The sequence below is a fragment of the Grampus griseus genome (genome assembly GCF_964374135.1).
Source record: "Grampus griseus genome assembly, chromosome: 1".
NCBI classification, from domain to species: Eukaryota; Metazoa; Chordata; class Mammalia; order Artiodactyla; family Delphinidae; genus Grampus; species Grampus griseus.
Window position 1 is genome coordinate 77,172,705 of NC_139017.1, and position 19,400 is coordinate 77,192,104.

A 19,400-nucleotide genomic window follows, 5' to 3' on the forward strand; every position below is an offset into this window, starting at 1 on the left:
TAACAATTTGTCAAGATTTATCTCCTGGGACTTCCCTGGTGGCTCAGTGGTTAAAAATCTGTCTGCCAATTCAGGGGACATGGGTTCGATCCCTGGTCTGGGAAGATCCCACATGCCGCGGAGCAACTAAGCCCGTGCACCACAACTACTAAGCCTGCGCTCTACAGCCGAAGAGCCACAGCTACTGAAGCCCGTGCGCCTAGAGCCCGTGCTCCGCAACAAGAGAAGCCACCACAATGAGAAGCCCGAGCACCACAATAAAGAGTAGCCCCCGCTCGCCGCAACTAGAGAAAGCCCGTGCGCAGCAACGAAGACCCAACGCAGTCAAAAATAAATAAACAAAAATATTTTTTTTAAAAAAGATTTATCTCCTAATTATTCCCTGTTCCCTGGGGACCCAGTCAGGCTGTCTGCTCCCCATAGCACTTAGTTTTAACCTCGAGCAATTACCACTACTACTTCCTTAGCTTTCAGTTGCAAGTCCGTTTTCTTATTCCCTATAGGAACTCACCTCTCCGGGATGCCTGTCGAAAAGACGCTACAAAATGAAAACGTTTGGCGAACCTGAGGCCAGGTGAGGGAGCGGGGGAAAAAAGCAATGCCGCTCCACCGGGTGCGCACCAGAGCCCGTGAGGGGACCCCGTGTCCTTCGGTGACCGTCCCCACCAGATGGCAATCCCTGAGGCTCAAGCAACCAAAGATCTCGACGCAGTCTCGCCAGCGAAGCAGTCCTGGCCCCGCACGCGGTGGATTGCGGAACCGGCGCCCCCGCCTGGCGCTGAAGGCTGCGCACGGCTGCCCACCATCGAGGCGACGGTGGCTAGAGAGGCCGGCGGGCCCCGAGCGCTGCCGCGGCGCGGCCGCAGGGAACGCGCGCGGGGCGACCCCGCGTCTCTGGCCTTGTAGCCATTTTAGGAGGAAACCCGGGTCGCTAGCCCGGGGCGTGGCTTCAATTTCAATAACTTTATTGGTGGCCTTATCCGCAGAACATCCATCGCACCATTGGTCCCGGGAGGAGGCAGAGCATCGCGGGAGGTGATTGGGGTGGGAGCGCCCCTGGGCAGTGAGCGCGGAGGGTGCGGGGGAGTTTCCGAAAGCGGGTTTCTTGAGCAGCGGGCAACTAGGGGGATTGGGGGTTCCGGGGGTTCCTGGCGGCCAGGGAGGGAGGGCGGGCTCCCCTGCGCGCGGCTTTCCTGGGGCGGGGATTCCCTTGCCCGGGTCCCCAGACGCAGGGGCGGGGCCAGGGGCTCCCCAGACGCGACCGCCGGGGTGTCCCTAGCCCCGTGTTGTTCCGCACGGCAGGTGGCCCCCGACTCGAGCTGCACCGCCATGGGAAACACCACCAGCGACCGGGTGGCCGGGGAGCGCCACGGCGCCAAGGCTGCGCGCGCCGAGGGCGCCGGCGGCCATGCCCCGGGCAAGGAACATAAGATCATGGTGGGGAGCACCGATGACCCCAGCGTCTTCAGCCTGCCGGATTCCAAGGTGAGTGTCCCCACGCCCCCAGTTGGTGGCGATGCTGCAGTAGTCTGGGTGTCAGGGCTCCTCCTCCCTATTTTGATTTTTTCTTATCACACTGACCTGGGTTACGGTTTTTAGAATTAAAGGCTTTTTTCGGGGACGGAGATATTGAGTGGTAATTCCTTTCGCGGTGCTGTCTCAAAGTAGGATAGAGGCGGAGTTCCTGTTACTCGACTACTCTTTTGGCCACATTTTTAGGATGAGGCCAACAAACCTCCGCCCGGTCGCCCTTGGTTCTCCTAACAGGCACCCTCTTCTAGAGTACTGATGAATTTGTAGGTTGTGAGCCCTGGTGAAAAACTTCAGAGGGTAGGTTACCCGAGTTGCTGACCATAGGCGGCATTTCCTCACATTTGCCTTGAGGTAGGTAAATGAATTTCTTTTTCCTGATAACTGTTGTGTATCAGTATCATTTTTGCCCTTCCGAGAGCTCATCACTTCAGATCCTCTTCCCCTTTGGCATGGCTGTGAGCAGCAACCACTTGCTTATATGAATACTTTCTTCTAGTCTTGGGGATCAATAAAGGACATTATTTGGTTGACTGCTTAGTTTTCATCTCATACTTTACAGTAGTCTTGGCTGAGCTGCTTCTTTCACGTCCAGCTGCTTCTCAAGTGGGAGAGCAAATAATTCCAGGATTTCTCTAATTTCCGGTAGTACTTCATAATGTTACCGCGGCTGAAAATGGACAACCCACAGTTGCCCTGAAGACCTTGCTCTCAATCAAGGACTTTCAGGAAAGTGGCAACTTGTATTCACCCTACAGAAAGGATAGATGGAGCTGACAGCAATGTAATTACTATTCGAATGTTTCTAATCACTTTCAGAGTTGTAGGCATTAAATACATTAATTCCTCCTGGTAGTCTGACTAGAATGAAGTAGAAAAATGGAGGGGTTGGGGAGATTGGGGTAGGTTTGATGTTATCACTCATCCTGTCCCACCCATCTGGGGTTTTATTTTATTTACTCTTGTAAATAGAGAATAATCTGCCGGGTTGATAACACATGAAATGTGGATTCTACTGTTTATTTTCTTGGATCACAACTGAGAACATAATCACAAAGAGAAGTGAGGGTGATTTCTTGGGGTTTCTTCTTCGTTCCTTTCTTCCTTCTCCCACTTCAGGACTTCTTCCTCAACATTTGGGCCCTCTCCTCAGCCATCTGAATTTACTTCTTCAGAGCTTTCTCAAGGTGATTGTATTTTTACCAGTTTCCTACATTGGTGACTCAGGATTTAAGTACAGTGTATTTGTCAAACTGTGACTGCAGTAATCGGCGTCCTGAATAAAAGCCAGGTTGCTCTGTCTGAAATGGAGCCTATTTTGGATCATTCTTTCCCTTACCTCAATCTTGACATTTGTGAAATAAGAAAATTGGTTCAAATAATTCCCAAGGTCACTTCCAAATCTAAGATTTTATAGTTCTCAATCTACTGTATTTCTTCCCTCAATGTTTCACTTAAACATTTTTCAGTTATAATTCTAATTGTTTTGCCTCTTTTCCCGATGATTTTGCTGACTATTTAACTTGGAGTAAACAATCTTTTTGCTAGTCAGCTGCACTCATGCCTACCACAGAAATGTCATGTCATACGTGGAAGGGCTTTCTTCCAAAGCTAGGCATATTAATAGTTTGTAGCTTTCAAATTCTAAACTGAAACTATTAAATCATAAAAGTAAGTAATAGAAACAGTGGCAGGCGGGCCTACATTGCTTCAAATGCCAGCCTTCTTCGGTTTACTAGTTCAATGGTTTTCAGTCCTATTTGCACATTAGACTCACCTGAGATTTGTTTGAACACTGCATAGAAAATTTGAAACATTTTCCATGTTTCAAAGTCAGGAGAACGGTGTAATGAACTCCTGTATTAACTGTCATCCAGTTTAAACAATGATCAAATCATGAATGAATTTATGTCACCTATACCCCAATCCACTCTTCCTCCACCAATTATTTTGAAGCAAATCCCAGACCATCATATCAAATATTACTTTATTTGTAAATATTTTAGGATGTATCTCTAAAGATGAGGTTTCTTTCTTTATTTTTAATATAATTTCAGTATTATTGTCTGGGAAGCTTTTTAAAAGTAGATTCCCGGACCTTATATCTGAATCAGAATCTGAGGCATATGTAATTGTTAGGCATATGTAAACATTTCTGTAATTCTAATACAACCTGTCAAATAAGAGTTCATTGCTTTGAGAAAATGGAGATCAAACTTTTCTCTTAAGCCACTTCCTTATATAATGTGAAAGTTCCTTCAATTCTCTTTCTCTGCTTGCTTTGGATTATGCTGCTACTGGTATCTCATAGCGTAGTTTTGAGGAATATTGAGAGAGAGTATGGAAGGTAGTCTGCCTCCGCCATTTTGAAAGTAAAGCCCAAATGAATAAACTAGTCCTTTTTTTTTTTTTAACCCACATTATTTTATTTGGTAATATTTTGGCTTGGTACCATATAGTCTTATTTACCAAAGTTATTTAAGCCAATCTGAAGTGGGGGTGAGCAAACTTTTTCTATAAAGGGCCAGGTAGGTAATATTCTAGACTTTGCGGACCATACAGTCTCTGTCACAACTACTCACTTCTGCCATTGTAGCATGAAAGCAGCTATAGAAAATGAGTAAGTGAATGAGTGTGGCTATTTTCTGATAAAACCTTATTTGTAAAAGCATCTGGCTCACTGGCCATAGTTTGCCAATTCCTGTTCTGAAGGATGGTAATGAAAAGAAACTAAGTAAGGAGTCAGTTGTTTTTCCGGAATCCTACATACTTCATTTGATATTGGAACCACTTTTTTAAAGGAAACTGTGTTTTTGATCTGATGCTTCTTGGGGCTCCAGAATTTTCATCCCTACTCCTGAAATAACTAGTACAAACCTGGCATAGGTGAGCAAGTAAGATTTCATAACCATTTCTCAAAATTTATGAAACCAATGATCTGATTTATATATATATATATATATACATATATATTTTTTTATTTTTTATTTTTTTTGCGGTACGCGGGCCTCTCACTGCTGTGGCCTCTCCCACTGCAGAGCAGAGGCTCCGGTCGCTCAGGCTCAGCTGCTCCGCGGCATGTGGAATCCTCCCAGACCGGGGCACAAACCCGCGTCCCCTGCATCGGCAGGCGGACTCTCAACCACTGCGCCACCAGGGAAGCCCTGATTTTTATATTTTTAATGTCCTTTTGTAACCTATTAACTAAAGTAGAGATTGTGAATTACTTATGAATTTTAGCATCTCTAATTTCTATTACAACTGATAAATTGGGAGCTGCTCATATTTGCATGTGGTTAACTTAATTATTTTTTGTAGAACCATACTTTATTTTCATATTTTTTCTCTTAAGAGACACTCAGAAGCATATCATAATTGTCTGCCTATGAGTTAATTTGGTAAGAGGAAGTAAGGTTTTTTGTTTGTTTGTTTCTTAAGGGAAATCCTAAGGCTCTGAAAGAATGAGTGATACATGCAGACTCAGAAGTTAGGCTGTGATTTGGGTAGCCTTCGAGCATAAGCCATTTGACCATTTTGGTCCTAGATGAGTTCTTTTTCTATAGTTTGTTCAAAATCTGATTTAGTTGCTAATTTCAAGGCTTATTAATCCTTAGCAGAAACGTAGCACCCCTCTCTGCCCTAGGGAGGAGAGTGACCTTTTCAGAATTCCTGGGTCACAATTTAGGGATGACCTAATCCTTCTTACAGCTCCCTGGGGACAAAGAGTTTGTATCATGGCAGCAGGATTTGGAGGACTCCGTAAAGCCCACACAGCAGGCCCGGCCCACTGTTATCCGCTGGTCTGAAGGAGGCAAGGAGGTCTTCATCTCTGGGTCCTTCAACAATTGGAGCACCAAGATTCCACTGATTAAGAGGTGAAGACAAGTGTCTTGGTTGAGTCTACAGGGTCCAGGAGTAGAGACTTGATTTCCTTTCTTAGGAGAGAGACCTGGCTGGACTACTCCTCTCCACCTGCTAGGGACTCTCTCTAGAATATTTTCTGTGACCAATAAGTATATCTGTGACATTTTTTTCTAACCTCATAGTGAGTCAGAGATGTTTTACCACTTAGAATGTCATTTTCTTTAAGACTGTGTTAACACAAGTCCTTTCTATGCTTGTGGGAAGTCTTCCATAACTGCCTGAGTCCAGTTGCTCTGACTTCTGCACTAAAACAAAACACACTGTAAAGTTCTAGGTAGTAATGTTGTTTGTTGCTTTCAGAGCAACAGTGAATTATGTAACTGGTTATGGCCCTTTGTATATAGGTAATTTTCTAGAATCTGCCACCAAAATATGGGAAGGGTACCTTGAGGCACTTCTTATCCTGAACCTACTTGCTATCTTATTTACATTCATGAGGGATCCGTTTTGCTGAAGCAAAATAGTTGTACTAAGGTGGAACATTCGGGAGGATTAACATCTTTATTGTTCTTTTCCAGATATTAGTTAAGAACTAAAGTTATTGGGAGGGGCTAGCAAATACATGCTCAAGGTGATATAAAAAAGGAGAATGGGTTTATAAATTATTTTTTACTACAGGGGTTGCAATCACTTAAGAATGCGGGAGATCATTGGTATGATATTGTGATTGCCTCGTGGTTTTTACATTTATATTCTGTCTTCTAATAGAAATTTGGCCTATTTAACTTTCTGTTTTTTTCTATAGCCATAATGACTTTGTTGCCATCCTGGACCTCCCTGAGGGAGAGCACCAGTACAAGTTCTTTGTGGATGGACAATGGGTTCATGATCCATCAGAGGTAAGGCCTTGATCTCCGAGGGTAACCACTGACTTAACAGTCTCCTTTAAACTATCGTTCCCCTTGGTGTCAAACATCATTGCAGTCAGGACTGATAGGCTCCTATACTGTTGGATTTCTTTCTTGATAAAAGATGGTGGTGCCAAGTATGATCCCTTTTAAAAAGAGGAGAGTTGAATAGAAAAGATGTATTTGAAATGGGGTTTCATGAATTTTTTTTCCATTCATTGTTTCAGCCTGTGGTTACCAGTCAGCTTGGCACAATTAACAATTTGATCCATGTCAAGAAATCTGATTTTGAGGTGTTTGATGCTTTAAAGCTGGATTCAATGGAAAGCTCAGAGACATCTTGTCGAGGTAATGTTGTAGTATTTGCTCTTTCTTGATCTGTTTTTCTTATAATGCATGTTTCTTCCCAAGAGTGGTTTTTGTTTGTTTTTTCATTTTCTCCTTAGGAATCTTATCAATTGTATGTATATGTTTCTCCTATAAACATTAGGTACCCGTCTTCAAGAAAAAAATCTGTCTAGTGTACTTGATTTCAAACTTTTTAACCAGTAGGTTTACACTGTAACCCAGTACACACTCATACACACACACACACACAACAGTAACACAAGTCTTACAGTATAATATTTGCCTTTATTACATGTAAAGTACTCTATTTTCTATTTTATCCTTCTTTTTATAAACCACTAATAGGCTATGGTCTATAGTTTAAAAAGCTATTTCTAGTAATATTTCAAGTTTTTCATTGACCTTTGAGAGTATCAACTAGCAGGGGCTAGCTGTGTCTCATATGCCTTGTTTAGCTGCCTCAGCTTAATCCTGCCAGTTTGCTAGCTCAGTTGGCAGTTCTATAATTTTATAGGGCCTACATATATGGCAGTTTTTTGCGGGAAAAGGGTTATAAAAACCTCACATTTCCGGTTTTTTTTTAAATTTCTTTAAATAATTAATTAATTTTGGCTGTGCTGTGTCCTAGTTGCGGCACACAGGCTCTTTGTTGCGGCATGCGGGATCTTTTAGTTACAGCAGGTGGACTTCTTAGTTGCAGCATGCATGCAGGATCTAGTTCCCAACCAGGGATCAAACCCGGGCCCCCTGCAGTGGGAGCATGGAGTCTTACCCATTGGACCACCAGGGAAGTTCCCAAACCTCACATTTCTTTTGTGTATATGTTAACTGAAGTTTTGTAAGTTTTGGGTTAAAAAAAAAATCCCTTCGTAGAGGAAAAGACTTGTATCCTTTTGTTTCTCCCAGTGCTTTTTCCAAGGCCTTCATCTCTCCTTACATTAGCTATAAAACCAGAAAAGGGATTTGCTATCCATACTCACAGTTACCAATTTTGTTGTTTTACAGTAAAGGCTATGACTGTCTAAAGAACTGTGTTTCCAGTAAGCACACTTCTCCCTTTGAGTTCAAAGCCTGCCTCTGCTACTAACTAGCTTTGCATCACGGACAACTCCTTCAGCCTTTTTGGTTCTTGGTTCCTTATCAGTAAAATCAGAGGCTTAGACTCTCAGCGATTCACAGCTGAGGAGACACAATACCTGAAGTGAGACATATTAGAATCTCAGGACACAAGAGTGGCTTATGCAGTTTCTAAAAGAATAAGCAATAGTATAATAATTGTTTAGGAAAATTACAAAAATATTGTTTTCATTATATAAGCTCAGAAAGTAAGGCTGGACGTTGTTCTTAACTGGTGGCGCAGAGATTTAAAAGAGTTTAAAAATACTGAATTGAATGATGAGGCCACTAGTTACTCTAAATTTTTGCATTATATGATTCTAGCAAATCAACCAATGAATAATAGACATATAATCATAATTATAGAGAAAGAGGACTAGCATACTTTTGATATTTCTCTCTTCCCACTTTCACCCAATTTCCTGATCCACTGAGGTAGGGTTTAGAATACATTTTATTAGGAATCTTCAGATAATGGGTTTTAATCTGCACTCAGTGACCATCTTTGCCGTGTATATGACTTTGGGTAGATGACTTAACCATTTTTTTTTCTGATGGAAAGGGAAAAAAAAAAAAACTGTTCTATGTACTTGCAAAGAGTGTTTTTGTGGATCTATGATAAAATACCTGAGAGTACTTTGAAAAGTTTCACGTTCTATACATTTTTAAGATATTGTTTAATATAACAGTATTTTTGCTACTCTTTTCTTTTGTCCCACGGTATATTTAATTGAAATCTGAGTTCTTATGCTGAACTGGTTGTTAAAATCCTTTTTACTAGAAACTGTAAAAAACATTAAAAATTTTTAAGCAAAAACTTATAGTTCTCTTCATTTTTGTGTATTTCTATTCTGTCTGCATACACTTTTTCCATTTTTTTAAGATATAATTTCACATGCCATAAAATTCACTCTGTTAAGGTGTGCAATCCAGTAAGTTTTAGTATATTCACAGAGTTGTGCAACCATCATCACTATATAATTCCAGAGTTTTGTTTTGTTTTTTTTGGCTGCGCTGGGTCTTCACTGCTGCACGCAGGCTTTCTCTAGTTGCAGTGAGCGGGGACTACTCTTCGTTGCAGTGTGTGGGCTTCTCATTGCAGTGGCTTCTCTAGTTGCAGAGCACGGGCTCTAGGCACATGGGCTCAGTAGTTGTGGCTTGTGGGCTCTAGAGCGCAGGCTCAGTAGTTGTGGCACATGGGCTTAGTTGCTCCGCAGCATGTGGCATCTTCCCAGACCAGGGATCAAACCCGTGTCCCCTGCATTGGCAGGCGGATTCTTAACCACTGGACCACCAGGGAAGTCCAAATTCCAGAGTATTTTAATCACCCCCAAAAGAAACCCCATCCCCATGAGCAGTCACTTCCCATTGCCTCCTTCCCTCCGCCTCTGGCAACCACAAATTTACTTTGTGTCTCTATGGATTTGCCTGTTTTGGACATTTCATATAAATGGGATCATACACTACGTGGTCTTTTGTGTCTGGCTTCTTTCACTTAGCATAATGTTTTCAGGGTTCATCCATGTTGTAATGTATATAATTACTTCATTCCTTTTTATGGCTGAATAAAATTCCATTGTATGCGTATACCATTTTATTTATCCATTCATTAGCTGACGGACATTTGGATTGTTTCCACTTTTTGTCTGTTACAAATAATGGTGTTATGAACATTTGTGTTCAAGTTTTTGTGTGGGCATATGTTTTCATTTCTCTTGGGCATGTACCCAGGAGTATAATTGCTGGGTCATATGGTAACTTTGTGCTTAACTTTTGGAGGAACTGCCAAACCGTTCTCCAAAGTGGTGCACCATTTTACATTCCAACCAGCAATGGGAATAATACAAAGGTTCCAACTTCTCCACATCATCGCCAATAATTATTATTGTCTGTCTTTTTTTATTCTAGCCATCTTAATGAGTGTAAAGTGGTATCTCATTGTGGTTTTGATTTGCATTCCCCTAATGACTACTACATTGTTATTAATTTTTCCTTTTTGTTGCAGTCATCGTAGTATCAGTAGTCTTAAAGTTTATAACCTTGCTGCTTGACTGGAAAAAAGAACAAATCTAATATTTTCATATTGTTTGATAGTTTATAAGGCATTGTCACATCTGTTGTCTCATTTGATTCCTATAAAAGCACTGTGAAATAGGGCAGAGATTGTTATTTTCATTTTATGAATGAGGAAACTGACTATAGAAGAGGGATTTGTCCCAAGTCATACAATTGATAAATGGAGTAGCTCTTCCCTGAACCTACATCTTTTACCCCTCGTCTCCTCCCCTATCCTTCACGTCACGTCACCATGTTGAGGAACTTCATGGTTTATGTTCAGGATGACGCAGACTTTTTCTTTGTTTGCCTTACAGTTGTAGACCCAACAAGTCACAAGTTTATGATTCTTGACTTCTACCATATTTAATATTAGCTGCCATGTACTGACAGTTTTTCCATGCATCTTTAATAGCTCTCCAACTTTCCCTTATATTTGAATAAATATCTTCCAGACCTTTCCAGCTCACCCCCAGGGCCTTATGGTCAAGAAATGTATGTGTTTCGATCAGAGGAGAGATTCAAATCCCCACCCATCCTGCCTCCTCACCTTCTCCAAGTTATTCTTAACAAGGACACTAATATATCTGTGAGTATCCTAAGAGTATTGCTGGGGCATCTGGGGGTTACTAGACCATCTGACCTACAGTGTAGTAATCGTAGACGTTGGGATTATTACAAAGGTGTGTTGAGTATAAATCATATACGTATCAGTAGCTTTACAAGTTCCTTCTTCCAGGGCTGAGTTGCGACTTTTCCAAATACTGTTACCAAAATTCATAGTTGTCTTCTGGTCCTAATATATCAGGCTCAGAGCTATGGATTGCTAGAACCAGTTTCTAAGACTTCTATTCCAACATAAGATAAGGAGTATTTATCATTTGGGGATATCCAAAAGAAGTATATTTTGCATATAATTTACATTTCTAGTCAATTCACTTGATTCCTACTAAGATTATTTTTGCCTCTTACACAAATCTTCTATATGTGTTGTGGGCAAGATCTGTTAAAGAGAATGAATAGGTAGTGAGGCTAAGGGTTTCTGCCCTGGACTCAGAATTTTCCTAATTTTCTGTAATGAGAATGTATTATTTATATATACTAGGATGAGTGCATTACTTAAAGGAAATAATACATTCTAGTTTTGAGTTTCTCAACAGTCCCAAAGATCTCTGAGGAAGAATAAACTGGTTTAGGATTGTGCATTTAACCCCATTTAGTGGTGTTTTTTTGGGTTTGTTTTTTTTTTACCCCTCTTAGTGTGATCCAGCCTTGCTCCCCGAGCCCAATCATGTTATGCTGAACCATCTCTATGCATTGTCCATTAAGGTAAGTGGTGGGCCTGGTTCTTCACATATTTCCCCAAAATGGGAGGGGAAGAGTTGAACACGTGTTCCCTAGTGGCTACGTGCTCTGCTACTTCACTGAAGCTGAAGCTGGCAGTAATGGTCAGATTATAGGAGAAGAAGTTTCTTTCTTTAACTAGTGGGTTTGTTTCACATTTTAGTCTCGACATCTGAGTTCTGGCTAGCTGAATTGCGCTGTGATTGAACGGACTTTTTTGCTTCCTGGTTTCTTTCTGGGTAGCTATAACCTTTGCACCACCTACTTAATTAAGTTTGAGTTCATAGTACTAGGATTTCATTTACAGAAAAAGCAAGTTTACCTTCCAGTTCAAAGAATGCTTGAATGTGATATTAAGGCTTCCACTTTTTTAGAGGTGGACATGAGCTGCTTTCAGCTGCCTGAGTCATATATACCCAAGTGCTTGCATCTTTCCTATCCACTACTTAAAGGAGAAATGTGACCAGATTTGCCCTGTTCCCCCCACCATCCCCGTCCCAGCTCTTAGAATGCTTCTTGGTTTCTCTGCTGCTTTAGATTCTGGATTGAAAATATCTGTTCAGTCTTGTCATGTCTTTGTGGTCTGGCTATTGGAATAATATTTTATATAGTTCTGTAGTTACCAAACTAAGCTGAACATCATCAGAATCACTTGGGGGAAGTTTGGGAAAATACAGATTCAGAGGCTCCATCCCCAGGGATTCTGAATAAGTGCATCTAGGATGGGCCTCAGTAATTTTTTTAAGCTGCTTATATTTCTTAGATGTGCAGCCAGATTAGGGAAATCACTGATCACAGCTGTCTTTAACAGATTACCTGGTACTTACTAAATGTATATTATTGAATTTAATTTTTATAATAACCTTGTGGGATAAGTATTATTTTTTAACCCTGTTTTATAGATAAAGAAACTAAGGCTCATAGAAGGTCATATTGCCAATAAGTACAAGAGAGAGGACTGAGGTCCAGTCCTCCCATCTTTATTCCATGTCCTTTCCTAGAGACCATTGTGCTGGTTCTTCCAAGTAGATGTTTCTTTCTCTCACCCACTTCTCATTTCCACCAAACTCTTTCTGGAGTTGAATTTTTTACCTGCCTTGCGTCTGTCATTTTTAGGCTGTGATCTGCATACTGTGGTCACAGAATGTCAATCTGAGAAGTCTTCATTGTAGATGATACAATATAGAGGAAAAAAGGAAGAGGCACTGGTTTCTTAATTGGATTTGCTTGGGTTCTTTGTGATCTAACTGAATTTTGCCTCCTGTATCTGCTCTTTGGCTATCAGGTGATGTCCACAGGTCTGCCATCTCTTTCTATGGTACACCCAGGGTCTGTAACACTGCTTGGGAAATGGTACCTCTTACTCTTCACACTGGTTCTGACCCAGGTCAAGGTCTTGATTGTTGTGGTTCAGCTTGGCCTTGACCTATCCCTGGTTCTCTCAGATTGTTTAAGCTGTTTGGAACTGATCCATTGGATTGAGTGTCTTTCCAAGGAGGATTTTAGGGTCCACTTTGTTCAAGGATAGAAGATGATTCCTGAGTCTCCTCTTGATCAGAGATGACTTTTTTTAAAGTTCATCCCTGGTATTAAATGGGGCTTGGAAATGGTTTTTCAAAAGGATCACTGCCCTTTTTTCTCATTGCTTTTAAGACTTCCTTCTAGAGATAGATATCAGGATATTTCTTTTTTTCCATCATAGTTGTTTTTTTTGTTTTTGTTTTTTGTTTTTTGTTTTGCGGTACACGGGCCTCTCACTGTTGTGGCCTCTCCCATTGTGGAGCACAGGCTCCGGATGCGCAGGCTCAGCAGCCATGGCTCACGGGCCCAGCGGCTCCACGGCATGTGGGATCTTCCTGGACCAGGGCATGAACCTGTGTCCCCTGCATTGGCAGGCGGACTCTCAACCACTGCGCCACCAGGGAAGCCCTTTTTTTCCATCATAGTTTTAAGCCCAATATTTGAATGTGAGGTGGGGAAGGAAGTGAGGTAGGAGACTAATATTTTTTCAGCACCTACTTTCTCAGATAGTCAGATATTTTCATATAATCATCAGAACCATATTAATGGTAGGTGTTGTCCTTTGTAATGATGAGAAAAAACTTAGAGACATTAAGTAGATTACTCAGGGTCACAAATAGAGTCACAGTAGAAGTCAGGATCAAAACTTAAATTGATTTGAATCCAAAACCAACCTTTCTTTTATAATATCAAACTAACTCTGTTAAAAGTGAGCAGTTGTGAAGGATTAATGGCTGGGAACAGCTGCCTACGTCCTGAACTAGTGAATTAATTACATACGTTTATTTCCCTTGCAGGACAGTGTGATGGTCCTTAGCGCAACCCATCGCTACAAGAAGAAGTATGTCACTACTCTGCTGTACAAGCCCATCTGAAGGGATTCCTTCCTGCCTCCCAGGATTCAGGAGAAGCATCTCCCTTGCCTTTCTGGACTAGACCAGTCTTACCTGGGACTGGAAGGCTGATTTGCTTTGAGGCTAATATGTGTGTTTCAGAGCCTCTGAGTAGGATGCTCTGCTTTTGCATTTGATTGCAAATGAGAGCTTTAGGAGTTCATGGAATTTATTTTAAGAAAAAATCATATATACACACACACACACACACACACACACACACGAGAGGAAAGTTAATGGAAGCCTCCTAGCTAGATGTATTCTCTCTACCTGTGGGAACTCACCAAGATCTGTTGGGGAGAGCTGCAGGAAGAACCATGACAGGGAGCTTTTTTCCTAAAGTGAATGAAGAGCAAACTCTCAGGATCCTTGTTGGGTGGAGATTCTATCACTGCTACCTTGGCTCTCCAAGGGATGGACTTGTGCCAGAGTGCTGCCCTACTTACAGCTGCCTCCTTGCAGAAGCAGCTTTTCTTGCATGGGTTCTCTGTATTCCCAGAGTATGTGCACAATCTGTTTTTTATATGATACCAGGTATCCCACAAGAACCCTTTTTCCTCTCATTTCACATTCTTGCTTTGTTAACCTCCTTCAGATCCTATATCTGACTCTTGCCTAACACAAAACTCAGTGGGTAAGTGACCCCTTTCAAAGGCTGTGTGAAGGCTTCCCTGGTGGCGCAGTGGTTGAGAGTCCGCCAGCCGATGCAGGGGACACGGGTTCATGCCCTGGTCCGGGAAGATCCCAAATGCCACGGAGCGGCTGGGCCCGTGAGCCATGGCCGCTGAGCCTGCGCGTCCGGAGGCAACGGGAGAGGCCACAACAGTGAAAGGCCCGCATACCGCAAACAAACAAACAAACAAAAAAAAGGCTGTGTGAGACCTGACCCACCTTACAGACTAGGGCAGCCAGAAAGTCTCCTTTTTAAGCTCAGCACAGGCCCATGACACTTTGTCACTACTTATTTTAACTTCTACTGAAGAAAATATGGCTCAGCCTTATATGAAAGGCAGAATGCAGGTCTACTTTTTTGTTTTGGTTTGGTGCCACAGTTTAGGCTGTATTGGCACATTCCCATACTTTTTCCCACCTGGTTTGGCCCTGCTTCCATGTTTTCTTTCACAGAGCAGATAGCTTTGAAGGTGGGAGTAAAGCCAGGGAAAACTTTCATGTCTTTCATCCTTGGAAGAGTTTTATGTGCCTACATTTTTCTTTTATCAGAAAATGGCTTTTCGGGCTTCCCTGGTGGCACAGCGGTTGAGAGTCCGCCTGCCGATTCAGGGGACACGGGTTCGTGCCCCAGTCTGGGAAGATTCCACATGCCGCGGAGCGGCTGGGCCCGTGAACCGTGGCCGCTGAGCCTGCGTGTCCGGAGCCTGTGCTCCGCAACGGGAGAGGCCACAACAGTGAGAGGCCCGCGTACCGCAAAAATAAAATAAAATAAAATAAAAATGCCTTTTCATTGGTCTTAAGAGACTGCATTTGGAGAACTTCAGGCTTATGATAAATTGTCCCCAATATTTTCTTCTCTAGTCTGGCCCCCTACAGTCTTAGATTAATAAGGCTGACTCTGTGTACATCATTACAGTAAACATTGCTCTAGATACAGACCCATTCAGGCTCATTTTATGCACCTAAAAGTGTCCCTCGACTTAAGGATTCAAGAGGCAAGAAATTACCTTTGGTGTTCCCAGCCATGAAAAGTATCCCTTTCATGCACTAAATGCTAACAGAGTTATCTTGTTCTTATATATCTTCCAGAAAATGTTTGTTGATGAAGTGGGGTCAGTGATTTCCATTTGTGGAGTAAAAAGTATCTATTCAATCCACTCTTGAGATTCAGAGATAAGATATTTTTCCCCAAGTTTCTGTGGCTCTTCCATTACAGATAAATGCAAGCCAAACATTCAGTACTGAAGGAGGCTAAACTTGTTGCTGGAGAGGCTCCTTGACTGCTAAGATGAGCCCAGCCCCACTGAAAGGGCACCCACAGGTAAATTAGCTACCTCCTGTCTTTCCCACGTAAAGCTGATGATACAGTTGTCTTCCAGTATGTAGAACTCTTAGATCCTGTGTGTGAGGCAGTAGGGTGTGGGATTGTTGTCGTGCCGGGAATGTAAATTGCTCAGTGCTTTGGTGGTTAATTGCTGAGAGTAAATACTGCTTTAGCCACTCGAGGCCACCATCCGCCTCAAAAGGCTATTGTGGAGAACGTTTTATGGTTCCAATCACTTTTAGAATGGTGTGCCATTTTAAAAATCCAGGCCAAAATCTGTTACTACCAACTCTCAGGACCTACACTGTCTTCAGTTATACTAGAATTTTGTTTTTTCCATTACCCATTAAACAAGTGGGCCACTTAGGAGGATTTAAAATCTTGGTTGTCACCTAGAGGATTTTGTTGTACTCATATGTCTTGTCAGCAGTATTGACATGTAATTGTCTCTGTGTTCCTGTATTAAAATCTCTATTCTGCACAGATAATTAGAGTGTGGCAGGAAAAGAGATTCCTTCAGTTTCTCTCAGGCCAGAGGCTTCTGTGAAATGGGTCTGTCTCCAGTGACAGTAGGTTTTGGTGCTGGTGACCTTCAGATCCTTCTAATCTGGAAATGTGTAGAAAGTGTCACTTTTCCAAATTCTGAGGTAATCTTTCAGCCAGGTGTGAAACTGAAGCCTACCAGCTGGTATGGAAAGGGATCAGTAAGAGGAATTGGATGATGACTCATTCAGCCCTGTCCCTCCTCTGTACTGCTGATTAACATACCACGGCCTTGAGAATTCCTATCATACTCTCAGTCTGTCCCCTAGAAACTGTTCTAGAAGGTTGCGAGGGAGGGAGGAAGGTACCCAAGAGTACAGTTCACTCATTCTTTTATATTGGTTAAAGGGATAGTTTATTTTCTGCAGAAGAATTTGACAGATTTTGAAAATGAATAAAGGAAAAAAAATTTTTTAGGGTTTTTTAAATTTGTTTTGCCTATAAGAGTTTCACAGTCAAAGAGTAAGAATGTAATTCTTAGGGAGGGCTGACTCTTGAACTGTATCATGGTTTAGGAGTTATGGGAAAAAGAAAGAGTAACTGAGCTGAGGAGTGGTACTAGGAAAGTTAAGGCTTAAGTAACTCGGAACTAAAAATATCCTTTTTTAAATTAAATCAAACATATACTGGTGTCTTTGGATCTCATTGTACAGAATTTACAGTATAAAAAATCTTTTTCTTGTTTCTATTTTCTACACTTTCTCCTATGTTGTGCTTTAACTTCATGGGTCAGGCAGGCTTTACCAGGGTCTAAAGTCAAACATTACCTAAAACAAATGTTAGTCATCTTGCTGGTAAGGAGAACTTCTGTGTTATGGTTATTAGCTTGTTTTAAGCTTAGAGTTGAATGAGATTTAATCACTGTAGGCAAAACCCCTGAAGGTCATACCTGGCCTCAACAGTGTTGGCTTTTTTTTAAAACAGTGCTTATATATGGTAAAGAAGCTCTGTAAAAGAAGAATCCAAGAGAGGTTTCTGACAGGATCCTACAAACCCAGGCCCACTCACTTCACCCCAATTATTTCTAGTCTCGTAGACCTAATGGATCTGAGATAAAATCTTTGAAAAGTGTTGGTACTCCACATATGCTGCTAAAATGAAGGTAAATTCAGAAAGAAGTGTTACCTCTAGACTGGTCTTACATTAATCTGGGTATAAATGAAGGAGACACATTAATGATATAGAATCCCCTGCTTTTAATTGGGGAAGTAGAGCTTTTAAATTTTTGACCTCAACTAAAAATGATATGCAGTAGTCTATGTTTGCATATGTTTGAAATACATTCTATTCTCAGAGATTTCTAAATCCTTACGTTCTAGCGATTTGGAGCCTAGGCTTAAGAGCAGATACACAGTTGGTTCCTGCATTATTGTGACTCATCCTTAAAGCCAAGTTGTTGCTGTCTTCTAGGAACTGCTGACTCTAGTTACCCATGGGATGGAGGACCTGGGAGGGATAGGAGTTAGGGTCTTTTAAAACTCTAGATCTAGGCATTTGTCTCTCCTTAAGCACCAGTCACAACTGGAGGCTGAAGGGCTGTGATTTCTGAAATGAACTGAAACTTTTGGAGTAAAAAGGCCAAATCTTTAAAAAGTATAAGAAAACAGAAAGAAAAGGAAAGAATTCCAAGAATCTGTTACTTACGAAATCCAATTCTTCGCAGTGGAATCCCTCCAGGATTCAAATTTGGGCTTTGTCTTGATTTGCTTTACTCAGTTGTGCTTTTTTTTTTTTTTTTTTTTTGCGGTACATGGGCCTCTCACTGCTGTGGCCTCTCCCAATGCGGAGCACAGGCTCTGGACGCGCAGGCTCAGCTGCCATGGCTCACGGGCCCAGCCGCTCCATGGCACGTGGGATCTTCCCGGACCGGGGCACAAACCCGTGTCCCCTGCATCGGCAGGCGGACTCTCAACCACTGCGCCACCAGGGAAGCCCCTCAGTTGTGCTTTGAATGAATACGTTTTGTTAAAAATTAAATTTTGTTTTAGTTCCAGCATTAGTTGGAGTCGAATTTTGTGTAGCACAGTGCTTTTGCAGTAAGATCGATATGAAAAACTAAATGCTATGTGGATTTTATAGTCAGGTTAAAATGGTCGAGGAGGTACCTACTATAAGTATTACATTATGTGTTCATCATCCTATTTCTTTTCTATTCCCATCTACAGAACACCTACCCAGGTTGTGGTTTTAGAACAGCCAAAGCTCACTAATGTTGATTAGTCCTAATCTCCACACTGGGCCCCATATGTGAAACTTGTTTAAATTTTGGTAAATTGGAGAATGTTGGTTGTTACTACACTGAAGCATTTTGAGTGAGTACAGCTCTGTTACAAAGGGGGAATAAGACTATAAAGGGAATTAAACATGTGAGTCCTCCTTTAAATGGTGCTTTTTGTAACCTTTAGTGCTGCGATACAGAGCTGCTTTTCGGTATTTCACAAAGGAGTGGCATACAAGAATGAATTTTAAAGCTTTTCTCCAAATGTGATTTTTCACTGGACTCTGACATGTCTGAAAATTATGTGATATAACACATACAGAAATGTGAGGGTTTTTTTCCCGTAAAACTGTTGAATAAAAGTATTATACAGCAATAATATTTGAGTTCTTCATTGATTACTGATTATATTATCAAGACCTATCCACTCAATTAGCCTCAGGATCTAAAGAATGTAAATTGCCACACAGATACTTTTGAATAAAGAGAAAAGTAATAGGTATATGGGACATATGGTGTCATCCCTCCATCTGCCACCTTTTCTCTTCTTTTTGTTCCAGGCTCTGCCAACATTAACTAGAGGAATGCAAACTCTGATTTGATTTTTAACACTTTCTGTAAACTGCATACTTAGCCATCATCCTGTGCTGGACTATCTGAGATCCTAGTCTAATGAGTTTCAACGCTGGCTGACATTAATACTACCTATACAGATTCTATAAAAATATTGCTGCCCAGTCTACTACCTCCACCCCAATTAAATGAAAATCTCTGCTATGGGATCCAGGTATCTATATTTTTTTAAGCTCCCCAGGTGATTCTAACATATATCCAGAGATATATATATCCATTATCCTGGAACTTCCCTACTCATTCTTTCTCTTTCAGATATGTACTTGAAAGCAGGTTATATACTTCATTCTGACAGCAATCACTTCCCTCAGATGTCTTTGTTCAGGGCCATGATTATAATATCCTTTTTGTTTTCCATCCCTTTATTTCATGGGGTTTTTACATAGCTGGTCTCTGGACTTTTCTTCAGATAACACAACAAGGCTACCCTG

The 19,400-nt window shown here is 41.6% G+C and overlaps 1 protein-coding gene across 3 annotated transcripts; it reads left to right on the forward strand.

Moving 5' to 3' along the window:
- Positions 1 to 955: 955 nt before the first annotated feature.
- PRKAB2 (protein kinase AMP-activated non-catalytic subunit beta 2) lies at positions 956 to 18,700 on the forward strand. 3 transcript variants are annotated; one of them, XM_082660164.1, is made up of 8 exons: positions 956 to 1,035; positions 1,303 to 1,485; positions 5,239 to 5,405; positions 6,200 to 6,293; positions 6,530 to 6,650; positions 10,277 to 10,410; positions 11,082 to 11,150; positions 13,484 to 18,700. In XM_082660164.1, the coding sequence occupies exons 2-8, from the start codon at positions 1,330 to 1,332 to the stop codon at positions 13,559 to 13,561; spliced, it is 819 nt and encodes a 272-aa protein (XP_082516290.1). In that variant the 5' UTR covers positions 956 to 1,035; positions 1,303 to 1,329; the 3' UTR covers positions 13,562 to 18,700. The 3 variants fall into 3 exon arrangements, with proteins under 3 accessions (XP_082516290.1, XP_082516292.1, XP_082516291.1); XM_082660166.1 differs by having other exon boundaries at positions 1,019 to 1,035; positions 1,280 to 1,485; XM_082660165.1 differs by having other exon boundaries at positions 1,030 to 1,076.
- Positions 18,701 to 19,400: the final 700 nt, after the last annotated feature.